Source organism: Brassica napus, chromosome C2 (genome assembly GCF_020379485.1).
Source record: "Brassica napus cultivar Da-Ae chromosome C2, Da-Ae, whole genome shotgun sequence".
Lineage (NCBI taxonomy): Eukaryota > Viridiplantae > Streptophyta > Magnoliopsida > Brassicales > Brassicaceae > Brassica > Brassica napus.
The window spans coordinates 28,759,625-28,772,128 of NC_063445.1; the positions used below are offsets into that span (position 1 = coordinate 28,759,625).

General features: G+C 39.9%; 2 protein-coding genes across 3 annotated transcripts; both read left to right on the plus strand.

Annotated features, from left to right (window-relative positions):
• The first annotated feature begins 2,054 nt into the window (after positions 1–2,054).
• Positions 2,055–6,774, plus strand: LOC106381450 (V-type proton ATPase catalytic subunit A-like). Its single transcript, XM_013821351.3, has 21 exons — positions 2,055–2,211; positions 2,357–2,489; positions 2,716–2,842; positions 2,932–2,987; positions 3,071–3,127; positions 3,245–3,356; positions 3,442–3,479; positions 3,627–3,728; positions 3,903–3,959; positions 4,053–4,124; positions 4,211–4,312; positions 4,390–4,452; positions 4,531–4,663; positions 4,783–4,889; positions 4,990–5,184; positions 5,333–5,419; positions 5,516–5,620; positions 5,797–5,894; positions 5,966–6,044; positions 6,144–6,232; positions 6,318–6,774. Exons 2-21 carry the CDS (start codon positions 2,412–2,414, stop codon positions 6,430–6,432), a joined length of 1,872 nt encoding a protein of 623 aa, XP_013676805.2. The 5' UTR covers positions 2,055–2,211; positions 2,357–2,411; the 3' UTR covers positions 6,433–6,774.
• A 531-nt stretch (positions 6,775–7,305) lies between these two features.
• LOC106381452 (pyrophosphate-energized membrane proton pump 2) lies at positions 7,306–12,413 on the plus strand. 2 transcript variants are annotated; one of them, XM_013821353.3, is made up of 15 exons: positions 7,306–7,556; positions 7,786–8,057; positions 8,204–8,407; positions 8,510–8,661; positions 8,760–8,907; positions 8,974–9,109; positions 9,343–9,515; positions 9,668–9,788; positions 10,268–10,455; positions 10,564–11,001; positions 11,081–11,245; positions 11,322–11,477; positions 11,546–11,657; positions 11,744–11,963; positions 12,062–12,413. In XM_013821353.3, the coding sequence occupies exons 2-15, from the start codon at positions 7,959–7,961 to the stop codon at positions 12,159–12,161; spliced, it is 2,412 nt and encodes an 803-aa protein (XP_013676807.1). In that variant the 5' UTR covers positions 7,306–7,556; positions 7,786–7,958; the 3' UTR covers positions 12,162–12,413. The 2 variants fall into 2 exon arrangements, with proteins under 2 accessions (XP_013676807.1, XP_013676806.1); XM_013821352.3 differs by having other exon boundaries at positions 7,324–7,518.
• The last annotated feature ends 91 nt before the right edge of the window (positions 12,414–12,504 follow it).

The window sequence follows — 12,504 nt, forward strand, 5'->3', positions numbered from 1 at the left end:
GAAATGTATTCGGACCTATTGTGCTCACACCCAAAGATGTAAAACCTGTTGGGTACAAATGGGTGTTTGTCCGAAAAAGAAATGAGAAAAACGAGATTACAAGATACAAAGCTCGTCTCGTAGCCCAAGGTTTCTCTCAAAGGCCAGGAATTGATTATGAGGAAACTTATTCTCCTGTTATGGACGCAATCACATTTAGATTCCTGATGAGCCTAGCGGCCAATGAAAATTTAGAAATGCGTCTCATGGATGTCGTTACGGCATATTTATATGGATCATTAGATACTGATATCTATATGAGAATCCCAGATGGATTTAAAATGCCAGAAACGTTAAGTTCCAAACCTAAAGAGTTATGTGCAATAAAATTGCAAAGATCATTATATGGGTTAAAACAATCTGGACGAATGTGGTATAATCGTCTCAGCGAACACTTAACAAAAGAAGGATACACGAATGATCCTATATGCCCTTGTGTTTTCATAAAGAAAACAACATCCGGATTTGTGATAATCGCGGTGTACGTTGATGATCTTAATATTATTGGAACTCAAAACGAAATCCAAAAGGCATCAAACTATCTGAAAGGAGAATTTGAGATGAAAGATCTCGGGCAGACAAAATATTGTCTAGGATTACAAATTGAGCATTCTCGAAAGGGTATATTTGTACACCAGTCTACATATACCAAACGAGTATTGAAACGCTTTAACATGGATAAAGCAACTCCTCTTAGCACCCCGATGGTCGTTAGATCACTTAATGTTGAAAATGATCCGTTTCGACCATCTGAGGAAAATGAAGAAATACTTGGTCCTGAAACTCCATACTTAAGTGCAATTGGAGCTCTTATGTATCTTGCAAATTGTACTCGACCTGACATATCTTTTGCCGTTAATCTTTTAGCGAGATTCAGTTCGTCTCCTACGCGAAGACATTGGAATGGAATTAAACATGTCTTTCGTTACCTTCAAGGAACAACTGATTTAGGCTTGTTTTATCCTAAAAGTTCAAAAGGTCAAATGATTGGTTTTGCAGATGCAGGTTATTTGTCAGATCCACACAAAGCTCGATCCCAGACAGGATATGTTTTTACAATTGGAGGCACCGCCATATCTTGGCGTTCTCAGAAGCAGACACTTGTTGCTACTTCTTCAAATCACGCTGAGATCATTGCACTCCATGAAGCAAGTAGAGAATGTGTATGGCTAAGATCAATAAGCCGACACATCTGTTCAAGCAGTGGGATTGACGAAAATACGGAGCCAACTATTCTATATGAAGATAACGCGGCATGTGTTGCTCAAACGAAGGAAGGATATATCAAAAGCGATAGAACCAAACATATACCTCCGAAGTTCTTCTGATACACTCAAGAGCTCGAGAAGAATAAAGAGATTGAAGTAAGATATGTTCGATCATGCGACAATGCAGCCGACCTCTTCACAAAATCACTCCCTACCTCGGTATTCAGAAAACACATCCATAACATTGGGATGCGCCATCAGAAGGATCTATGACTGTTCATTCGAGGGGGAGCTTACGTAGTTGTACTCTTTTTACCTTACTATGGTTTTTCCCATTGGGTTTTCCTGGAAAGGTTTTTAACGAGGCAACAAAGATGTTAAGCGAGAGCGGATAGTGACACCGGCCCCCAAGGGGGAGTGTTACGAAAGTCAACAAAAACAGAAGGAGCCGTAATGTTTGAAATTATAAAAGATGTGGGGTCCGCTGCACTATTTGCACAGTAAATTTCTTACTATATATACGAACGTTTTCGTTCATTTGTAATCGCACTTCAACCTTCTCTTCTCTCTGATAAACACTTTCTATCAGTGTTATAAATTTCTACGGGTATAAAATTTCGCTCTTATTTAAATTCCTGCGATATAATAAAATACAAGTTATTTTCATAACAAAAAATTCGTTATTCCTTTTATTCCTTGGGATCTGTTGTAGTTAACGAGAAAGGGAGGAATACGGAAGAAATATACGACGGACCCATGGGCCTTAAAAGAATCAAGCCCATAAGTAATCTGTCACGTGGCTAATTAACCACGGAGCCGAAATCCACAAGCGTAACGTGTGATGTCATGTAGAGGATCGCTCCACGATTTCGTCAATCAGATCAACTTCTTCTACAACTCTGTAAATATCTACGTGCCTCCCCTTCCCTCTCTCCTCGTGACCACTCTTCCCGTCTCTTCACTGGTGAGGATCTCCATCTCTCTCTCTCTCTCTCTCTCTCTTTTATTTTGAATCGGAAATGTTATCTTCTTCCTTGATCTCCGATCTCGCTCGGAGGTTTTGACCGTTTCTGATTGACGGTATTTGATCGGATCTCGGCATTTTTCAGGAGTTGAATTTTGTGTTCCTGATCGATCGGATTTGAATCTCTGGTTGCTGCGAAAATGCCGCCGTTTTACGCAGGAAAGCTCACTACCTTCGAGGATGATGAGAAGGAGAGCGAGTATGGTTACGTTCGCAAGGTAGCATCATCCCGTTTCGTCGATCTTATATCGTTTTGTTATGTTATAGGGTAGAAGATATTAAGTCGATCTACTACAAGGTAGATTGGTGGATTTGTTTTGGAGAACTCTGATTCCCTCTTTCAGAATCTGTTGATTTCGTCTTGGTTAAGTAACTCGTATGCTAGTTTCTGATCTGATCTGATACTTCTTAGTGGTTTGACATTTAGAAGTTCTTGCGATGCAGGTTTCAGGTCCCGTCGTTGTTGCTGATGGTATGGCTGGTGCTGCTATGTATGAGTTGGTGCGTGTTGGGCATGATAATTTGATTGGAGAGATCATTCGTCTTGAAGGAGATTCCGCCACCATTCAAGGTTTTGTTCCTTTTCTCTGCTTCTTAGTGTTATCTGTCAAAGACTTGCATATGGATTTAACGTTTTATGCATATCTTCTGTTTTATCAGTTTACGAGGAAACAGCTGGACTGACTGTTAATGATCCTGTTCTTCGAACGCACAAGGTTCCTGACTTCTTTATCTTGTTATTTTTTTTGTTTCTTTAGTAAGTCCACAGCTAACATATGTTATTTCCTGAATTTTGCAGCCTCTTTCTGTGGAGCTTGGACCAGGAATATTGGGAAATATCTTCGATGGAATTCAGGTTCAGTTGGATTTTGAATCTTGAAGTTTATGACTTGTATGTTTCGTTATAACATTACAAACTGCAGACTCTGGCTTCTCACAATTCATTTTGTTTTCATTTCTTTGAATATAACAGAGGCCTTTGAAGACTATTGCCAAGAGATCTGGTGATGTGTACATCCCTCGTGGTGTGTCTGTTCCAGCTCTTGACAAAGATTGTCCTTGGGAATTCCAGCCGAATGATTTTGGTATTGTGTTTTACTTCATATATTTGTCTGTGGAAATGTTTATATGGTTTTAGTCTGATGGCAACTAATTTTTCCTTTGTTTCAGTCGAGGGAGACACAATAACTGGTGGTGACTTGTATGCTGTAAGTTTGTTGGACTCCTCCTTAATCTAATCTTGGCAAGGGAATCTAGTGTACATAGTTAGTTAGTTACGTGGAGTTTTCCTTGTTTGCACCGAAAAATATATATATATTTTTTTTCTGATAGTCAAACATTACTTTGGAATGCAGACCGTCTTCGAGAACACCCTGATGACACACCGTGTTGCCCTTCCTCCTGATGCCATGGGGAAGATCACTTACATTGCTCCAGCTGGTCAATATTCCCTTAAGGTTTGACTTTAGCTTTCTCTCAAACAATTTGTATATATACATCCAAAACTCTTTTCTTGTCCTTCAATGTTTGAGTTAATATATGGATAACTTGATCTATTGGTAACCAATTCCGATTGGAAAAAAGATTGACTGTCTACTCATGGTTGTTTGGCGGCGTTTTTCATATTCCAGGATACAGTGCTAGAGCTTGAATTTCAGGGGGTTAAGAAATCGTACACCATGCTTCAGGTTTGAGCGTATCTTAAGTCTAACTACTTGCAAGTGCAAACGTTCAGCTATTTGGTTCACTTAATAACATTGGTTTGGTTGATAATATGTCAGAGCTGGCCTGTACGTACGCCTAGGCCAGTTGCATCCAAACTTGCTGCCGATACTCCTCTACTTACGGGGCAGGTGATCACTTTATTAATTTAATACAGTGGTCGTTGTTCATTCGAAGACATTTGTTTCTGATACCCCTTTCTTTTCCCTGTTGTCAGCGTGTGCTTGATGCCCTTTTCCCCTCCGTTCTTGGTGGAACCTGTGCCATTCCTGGTGCTTTTGGCTGTGGTAAAACTGTTATCAGTCAGGCACTTTCCAAGGTAGGCTGTGACATTTTGTTAACCTTAATGATTGGATATATCGGATTTCCGAAGCTAATTTGTTGTTCTGTACATAGTACTCCAACTCCGATGCTGTTGTTTACGTTGGTTGTGGAGAGAGAGGAAATGAAATGGCTGAGGTATACCTCTTCTCATTCTGAATACGCTTATTGGCCACATACATCAGAAATTGGGTCTGATGGTTTCTCATAAATTAGGTGCTTATGGACTTCCCACAATTGACAATGACGTTGCCTGATGGTCGTGAGGAATCTGTCATGAAACGTACTACACTGGTTGCCAACACCTCTAACATGCCTGTGGCTGCTCGTGAAGCCTCGATTTACACAGGTAATTTTCAGCCATGTAGGTCTAATAGTTTTTGAAGAAGACCGTTACCATCTGTTAATGACAAACATACAATTTATTACAAACCTCATGGTTATCTTTATGGGCAATGTGAACTCCAGGAATCACTATCGCTGAATATTTCAGAGATATGGGCTACAATGTTAGTATGATGGCAGACTCAACTTCCCGTTGGGCAGAAGCATTGAGAGAAATTTCAGGACGTCTGGTAATCTTTTGCTTCTCACAACTTTTGGTTTATGAATTTTCGTGTTGTCCTGTTACTCGATTTCTCAGTTTATTGACACATATTTTGCTTTGTTTTCTAGGCTGAAATGCCTGCCGACAGTGGATATCCTGCCTATCTAGCAGCACGTTTGGCATCCTTCTATGAACGTGCTGGTAAAGTGAAATGTCTCGGTGGACCAGAACGTGATGGAAGTGTCACAATTGTTGGTGCTGTTTCACCTCCTGGTGGAGACTTTTCAGACCCTGTGACTTCTGCAACCCTTAGTATTGTGCAGGTGATTATCTACTCCATAGCTGTTTCCCCATCTTCCATTGTACTTGTACATAATCTAGATCTGCTTAGATTCGTATATATTAGCATTTTTTTAGTCTACGTTGAAGTCCTTACTCTTCCAATTTGGTTGCTCTTTTACTTTCCTGCAGGTCTTCTGGGGTTTGGATAAAAAGCTTGCCCAGAGAAAGCATTTTCCTTCTGTTAATTGGCTGATTTCCTACTCAAAGTATTCCACGGTATGGTTAAATATTCCCGTGTCTTCCTTCATACCTGTCTAGGTGTATACTGTGTCGAAGTTCTTTTATGTATGAAAAGTTGCTTTGTTTTCTCAGGCATTGGAATCTTTCTATGAGAAGTTCGATCCAGATTTCATCAACATCAGGACAAAGGCCAGAGAGGTGTTGCAGAGGGAAGATGATCTTAATGAAATTGTCCAGGTACGTGTCACTTATCCTTCTAAAACTATCTAATATTGTTACTAATAAGTTTTGGTCTCTTAGCGACTATCTTGGCATCTAAACTTTGACTCAAGTTATAGAAAAAAATTGCTCTTCAGCAGATATTTTTTTTATGAAGGAATTTGTTTGACCCGTGCGTTACACTTTGTGTGCAGCTTGTGGGAAAAGATGCGCTAGCGGAAGGTGACAAAATCACCTTGGAAACAGCTAAGTTATTGAGGGAAGACTACCTTGCTCAAAACGCTTTCACACCGTAAGATTTGTCTCCCTTCGTTTTGCTTTAGTTCTCTCTCAACGAGTTATTTATTCTTGAATCTTTGACAGATATGACAAGTTCTGCCCTTTCTACAAGTCTGTGTGGATGATGCGTAACATTATCCATTTCTACAACCTAGCCAATCAGGTACTAAGATGCTTTGTGAAGTGGATATTTTTTGTGGTAAAGTGGTTTGCGCAGTAAAATTGTAACTTGGTCGCAAAATGTTGTTGGGTGATACAACAGGCGGTTGAAAGAGCAGCTGGAATGGATGGTCAAAAGATTACTTACACTCTCATCAAGCATCGTTTGGGAGATCTTTTCTACCGTTTAGTGTAAGCAAACTTCAATGAATCAATCATCGTATAGCTCTAGTGAAATGTGTGTGGAACTGAAGTTGTGAGTCAACGGAAACAACAGGTCTCAGAAGTTCGAAGATCCAGCAGAAGGGGAGGCTGCGCTTGTGGCTAAATTCAAGAAATTGTACGAGGATCTCACTGCTGGATTCCGTGCCTTGGAGGATGAAACTCGGTAAGCTGTCGTCAGAGTCTCCACAAGTCTGAAAAGTGCTCTCTTGTGTGTTTTGAGCCAAACAACTATCATAGTGGTCGGTATTCTATTTATCGGTGGTTTGGTTTGATCGATCGAGTTTTATCCCTGCGAACGTCATGAATCTCCGGCTGTGCTGTGTAATAATATGTTTGATTCGTTGTTTTTTGTTTTGTATGTTTTCGTTTTGATGGTAATAAGGTACAGCCAAAGTGAGTCATCTATTTGATTTGATGTACCTCTCAATTCAATAAGTTATTGTTATTATTGTCCAAATGCACTGAAAAAAAAACTATTGGTGAATGGTGATACTTTTATTTTCTCATAATATCATCATTTTGTATTTTTTTCTTTTGGTTCACATTTGCCTTGTAAGTTGCAACAATGTTTGTCCTATGGTTTGATTTAAAATATACTTGTTGATGTTGGTATGCGTGTGGAAGACCAAGGCGAGAACTCGCTTGTCATCAACATCCTCTTCAAATCTTAACACCAAGGAGGTAATTCTGTTAAGAAATCCTCAGAAATGGTAACGGCTGGCTGAGCAATTCTTATAACTTCAAAGTTCAAACACGGGCAGAGATTAGTTCGCCGGAGACGGACGATTAGAGGAGAGCTCCGTCGTGATCGAGCCACTGGTATGATGAAGTTAGTATTGGTTCTTACTATGCAGAATCTCCCTATATGGGTCACATATGAAAATGTAAGATGAGCTAGGCCCATATGTTTGGGGTAGACTAGACGGCCTACTAGCAAATATTTATTTTTTCTCGACAAAGCAGACATTTTTGGAAAACTTGAGGGTGTTTTAGATAATTTCTAATACTTTGAGCTATATGGATAATTACTTAAACGAGAAGAGTGATAAGTGGCAGTGTGTCACTAACTCACTAAGGAGTGAAAAATAATTACCTTTTTTTACGAAAATAGTACCAAAAATTAAAAAACATTCCGAAAGTTCTCTGAAAAGTATTCGGAGACAAAAGAGAGAGAGGAGGAGAGAGCGCTTCTTCGGCAAGGACAAGCTTACGCTGATGGCGGTTTCCTCCTGATCATTCCCGGGAAAGCCGCCGTATAATTTCTCTTATCGCTTACGCAATCAATTTCCAGGTGTAGATCATGTAAAAAAGTTCTCTTAGTAACGGAAGTTAGATCTAACGCGATTGAAGTATAATGGTGTTACTTAGGCAGATGAAGTCGGATGCATAGTCCCTTTCGTTTTAGATCTTTTAGGGTCTCTTGTTTAATTGCGTTATCTGGTTTGAATTTAATTTGAAAATGTTATTCGGTAGGTGAAGAGAAAACTCATGGGTTAATAATGCTTTTCTATTTTCCTCAGGATCTTTGGTTAGGTTGCTCATTACCAACTGAGAAAGTTTGAAGAAGCTGGAATCAAAGATATAGCTAGACTTGGATGGTTGGTTCGTGCTAACTTATGAAGTGGTGTTGACATTTGGAAGAGAATCTTGTAGTATATATCACAAACTCGGTTGGGAAAACTCAGCTCAGAAGATGATGATGGATGAAGATGTTGAGCAGGCCAGTTTGTTGTCTTTCAATGACAGGCCTAGGGCTTTTCCCAACATGCGTAGTAAAACCTACAGTCCACTGGTTAGTGCTTTTCTTCTTGGCTGCCTCAGTTCATTAAGATTTGATATAAAAAAATTTACACTTTTGTCATGTTATTACTTTTTTCTGTTAGCATTTTTGTTTTCCTCTCCTTTGAAATTGTAAAAAGTTTGTTTTTTCTTGGGCAGATATTCCGGATTCTTAGGAGATTGAATGTTCGTGTTCTTTCTATAATTCTGCTAATCTGCTTTGGAGTGATCTTTTTCATGGGAGCTAGTACTTCTCCTATCATCTTGTTCGTCTTCACTGTATGCATCATCAGCTTCCTTCTGTCACTATATCTAACCAAGTGGGTTTTAGCGAAAGATGAAGGACCTCCAGAGATGGTTCAGGTAAGCTCTCACTCTATTTATGTGGTGTTAATCATGATGTTGGCTTTTTCTTTTTGTTTCCGTTTTTGATACAATTTGTGAGGTGATTCTCTTACTTCTTAGATATCAGATGCTATACGTGATGGAGCTGAAGGGTTTTTCAGAACGCAGTATAGCACTATATCCAAGATGGCTATTTTGCTTGCTTTTGTGATTCTTTGCATATATCTGTTCCGTAGCTTGACTCCCCAGCAAGAGGCTGCTGGTTTAGGAAGGTGAATATGCATATGATTACACACACAAGATTTGTTTAATCTTTTTTTTTTTTGTTTTGTTATGAATGATACTTGGCTTGTATTGCTGTTTGCTGTAGGGCGATGTCTGCTTATATTACTGTTGCCGCATTTCTCTTGGGAGCGCTATGCTCAGGTATTGCTGGATATGTTGGAATGTGGGTGTCAGTTCGTGCTAATGTGCGGGTCTCCAGTGCTGCTAGACGATCTGCGAGAGAAGCGTTGCAGGTTCTTTTTTTAAGTTAAGTTTATTTTTCACATATCACCAAATACTAAGAAGGAGATATAATGCAGATAGCCGTTCGTGCTGGTGGGTTTTCAGCCTTGGTTGTTGTTGGTATGGCTGTGATTGGTATCGCCATCCTTTACTCTACGTTTTATGTTTTGTTGGGAGTGGATGATTCTCCAGGTTCAATGAGTGTTAATGACCGTAAGTGTCCTCTCTTCTGCTTTCTATGAAAATCAATTACATTTTCATCTTGTCTGCATGCCCTTAGTATACATCATTTTACGGAGTTCGAAAGATTATTTTGATCTTTTCAAAGGATCATTTTAGCTTAATCAGGTTGTGACTTGGGTTGAGCAGTCACCCTATGCTCAACCAGAAACGGTCTGCATAGACTCTCATTGCTGATAGCCGTATTTTTTCATGATCTCTTACAGTGCCTCTTCTTCTCGTGGGATATGGTTTTGGTGCTTCGTTTGTCGCCTTATTCGCTCAGTTGGGTGGTGGAATATACACTAAGGGAGCTGATGTTGGGGCAGATCTCGTCGGAAAAGTTGAGCAGGGTATTCCTGAGGATGATCCTCGGAATCCTGCTGTTATTGCTGATTTGGTATTCCATCTTTGTCCTTTTTGGCTCTTTCACGATTTTCTGTGCATGCCCAGTGTACACTCTATAGTGTACCCGCCAAATTCAAAGTCTTAAAAGGTTATCTTTTCGCCATTTATGCTTTTAAAAGTATTTTTTTTCTCATCTTCTTGTAGGTTGGAGACAATGTGGGGGACTGTGCTGCCAGAGGTGCTGATTTATTTGAAAGTATAGCTGCAGAAATTATCAGCGCTATGATACTAGGTGGAACAATGGCTAAGAAGTGCAAAATTGAAGGTATGTAGGGATCTCTCTGTAAAAAGTTACTTCTCACATGAAATATATCTGATCAATGGTTTGCGTTCCTGAATTATGCTGATCAAAAAGACATCTAGGAATATAATTTGTAATGCAACCCTAAGAAATTGTGGAGAGAACTTTAGCTCATAAGATTGCACATCTTGTTTTCAAAAACAATCTACGCTTTATGGTTGTTTTGGTCACTACATCCGCGATGACTGGAGGGTGCATTATTACTCCGTAGGATTTGAAAAGCCATATAGAATGTGCATAGAGTTTGTAGTTTAGAATATGAATCTGTGTAGGCATGATGTGAAAATTGAAGGAAGACTACTTTTCATGACATCTGTAGTGTTAGTTACGCTTGACTACGTCAACTTATAGAATATCATTACTTGGCCATTTCTAGTCGTGGTGGTGATTTGCAATTTAAATGATCAACTCTCTGCTTACTAAAATTTCTATGTATTACGCAGATCCATCAGGCTTTATCCTATTTCCTCTAGTTGTTCATTCTTTTGACTTGGTAATATCATCAATTGGTATATTATCAATCAAGGGAACACGTAATGCTAGCGTCAAATCTCCGGTAGAGGATCCAATGGCTGTACTTCAGAAAGGATATTCTCTGACGATTATATTAGCGGTTTTGACTTTTGGCGCGGTAATATTGTCGACTCCGACCATTTACTGTCTTCTTTCTTCTGTTGATTTCAGAATTCTCATTGATTTTCTTTAATCTTCTTCTGACATCATTATATATGTTTTGTAGTCCACTCGCTGGTTGCTTTACACCGAACAAGCTCCATCTGCATGGTTCAGTTTCGCTCTATGTGGGTTGGTTGGCATCATCACAGCCTATGCATTTGTCTGGATATCCAAATATTACACAGACTATAAGCATGAGCCTGTTAGGACGCTGGCTCTTGCTAGCTCGACTGGCCACGGAACCAATATAATTGCTGGGGTCAGCTTGGGTCTGGAATCGACAGCTCTTCCCGTCTTGGTTATAAGTGTTGCTATAATATCTGCTTATTGGCTGGGCAATACCTCGGGACTAGTTGATGAAAACGGAATCCCCACTGGAGGGCTATTCGGAACAGCTGTTGCTACTATGGGAATGCTAAGCACTGCAGCTTATGTTCTTACTATGGACATGTTTGGCCCCATAGCTGATAACGCTGGTGGAATCGTCGAGATGAGCCAGCAGGTAAATGTCACATGATTGGTTTTAAAGGCTTCTCTGTTTTAAATATATATATATATTAATGTAGACGTAATTAATGTAGCCAGAGAGTGTCCGTGAGATCACTGATCTTCTTGATGCTGTTGGGAACACAACAAAAGCAGCAACAAAAGGTTTTGCCATTGGGTCTGCTGCACTTGCGTCGTTCCTTCTTTTTAGTGCGTATATGGACGAGGTTTCAGCGTTTGCTAGTGTGTCTTTCAAAGAGGTAAATGTCACTCCAAACCTTTGTTGTATCTTTCATGTTCAGACAGCTTCTCATACTCATCCTCGGAAAAAAACAGGTTGATATTGCTATCCCAGAAGTCTTCGTAGGTGGACTATTAGGTTCCATGCTTATATTCCTCTTTAGTGCTTGGGCATGCGCAGCAGTTGGACGAACTGCACAAGAGGTTGTTAACGAAGTAAGAAGACAATTTATAGAGAGGCCTGGCATAATGGTGAGCATAGTTTTCCTTCTTCTTCTATGTTTATGGGCTTGTCGTTGTTGACTAACTTGCTGTAACAGGAGTACAAGGAGAAGCCAGATTATAGCCGCTGTGTTGCCATCGTAGCATCTGCAGCTTTGAGGGAAATGATAAAACCAGGAGCGTTGGCTATAGCATCACCCATTGTAGTTGGTAAGTTAATAATGATTTTTTTTATTGTACCAAAGCAAGAAGATTGTGACCAAAACAAAACCTCTTGTGCTCTCTCTCTCTCTCAGGTTTGGTGTTCCGGATCTTGGGATACTACACGGGACAACCTCTGCTTGGAGCTAAAGTTGTAGCGTCTATGCTCATGTTTGCAACTGTTTGTGGTATCTTAATGGCACTATTCCTAAACACAGCGGGTGGTGCTTGGGACAATGCAAAGAAATACATAGAGACAGGTGCACTCGGTGGCAAAGGAAGTGAAGCTCACAAAGCAGCGGTGACTGGTGATACGTAAGCATTTCGTTTTTTTACTTCAAAAAAAAAAATCTCAACCAAAGTTGTATTCATAAAAGTGATTTTTCTCATTAGTATTGATTTGAAAATTGCAGTGTGGGAGATCCGTTCAAGGACACGGCTGGTCCCTCCATTCATGTGCTCATCAAGATGCTTGCGACTATAACTCTTGTCATGGCACCGGTTTTCCTGTAAGTGAGGACCATTACTTACCCACCTAGAGACCGTCTCCTGCACATACATAGAGGTAGGGAGAGAGGTTGGTTATGATTATGAGTGTGTCCCATGGATTAATTGGTTTTGTGTTCATTTCATCTGAATAAACGAGATGTTTCTGTTTTTGAGTTTAGTGACACTTTTAAGCAAGTCTAGAGACATTTAATCAGCCCAATGTGACTTCTAGAGATTTTGTTAACTCTCATTCTACTAGATTTCATCTTTCTAGCACTTCTTGCTCTTCTTGATTTGCCTCCCACTCGGACAGACATATGTCTGCTCCGTAGCAATGAATTCAACCAATCAATAACTCTCAATACAG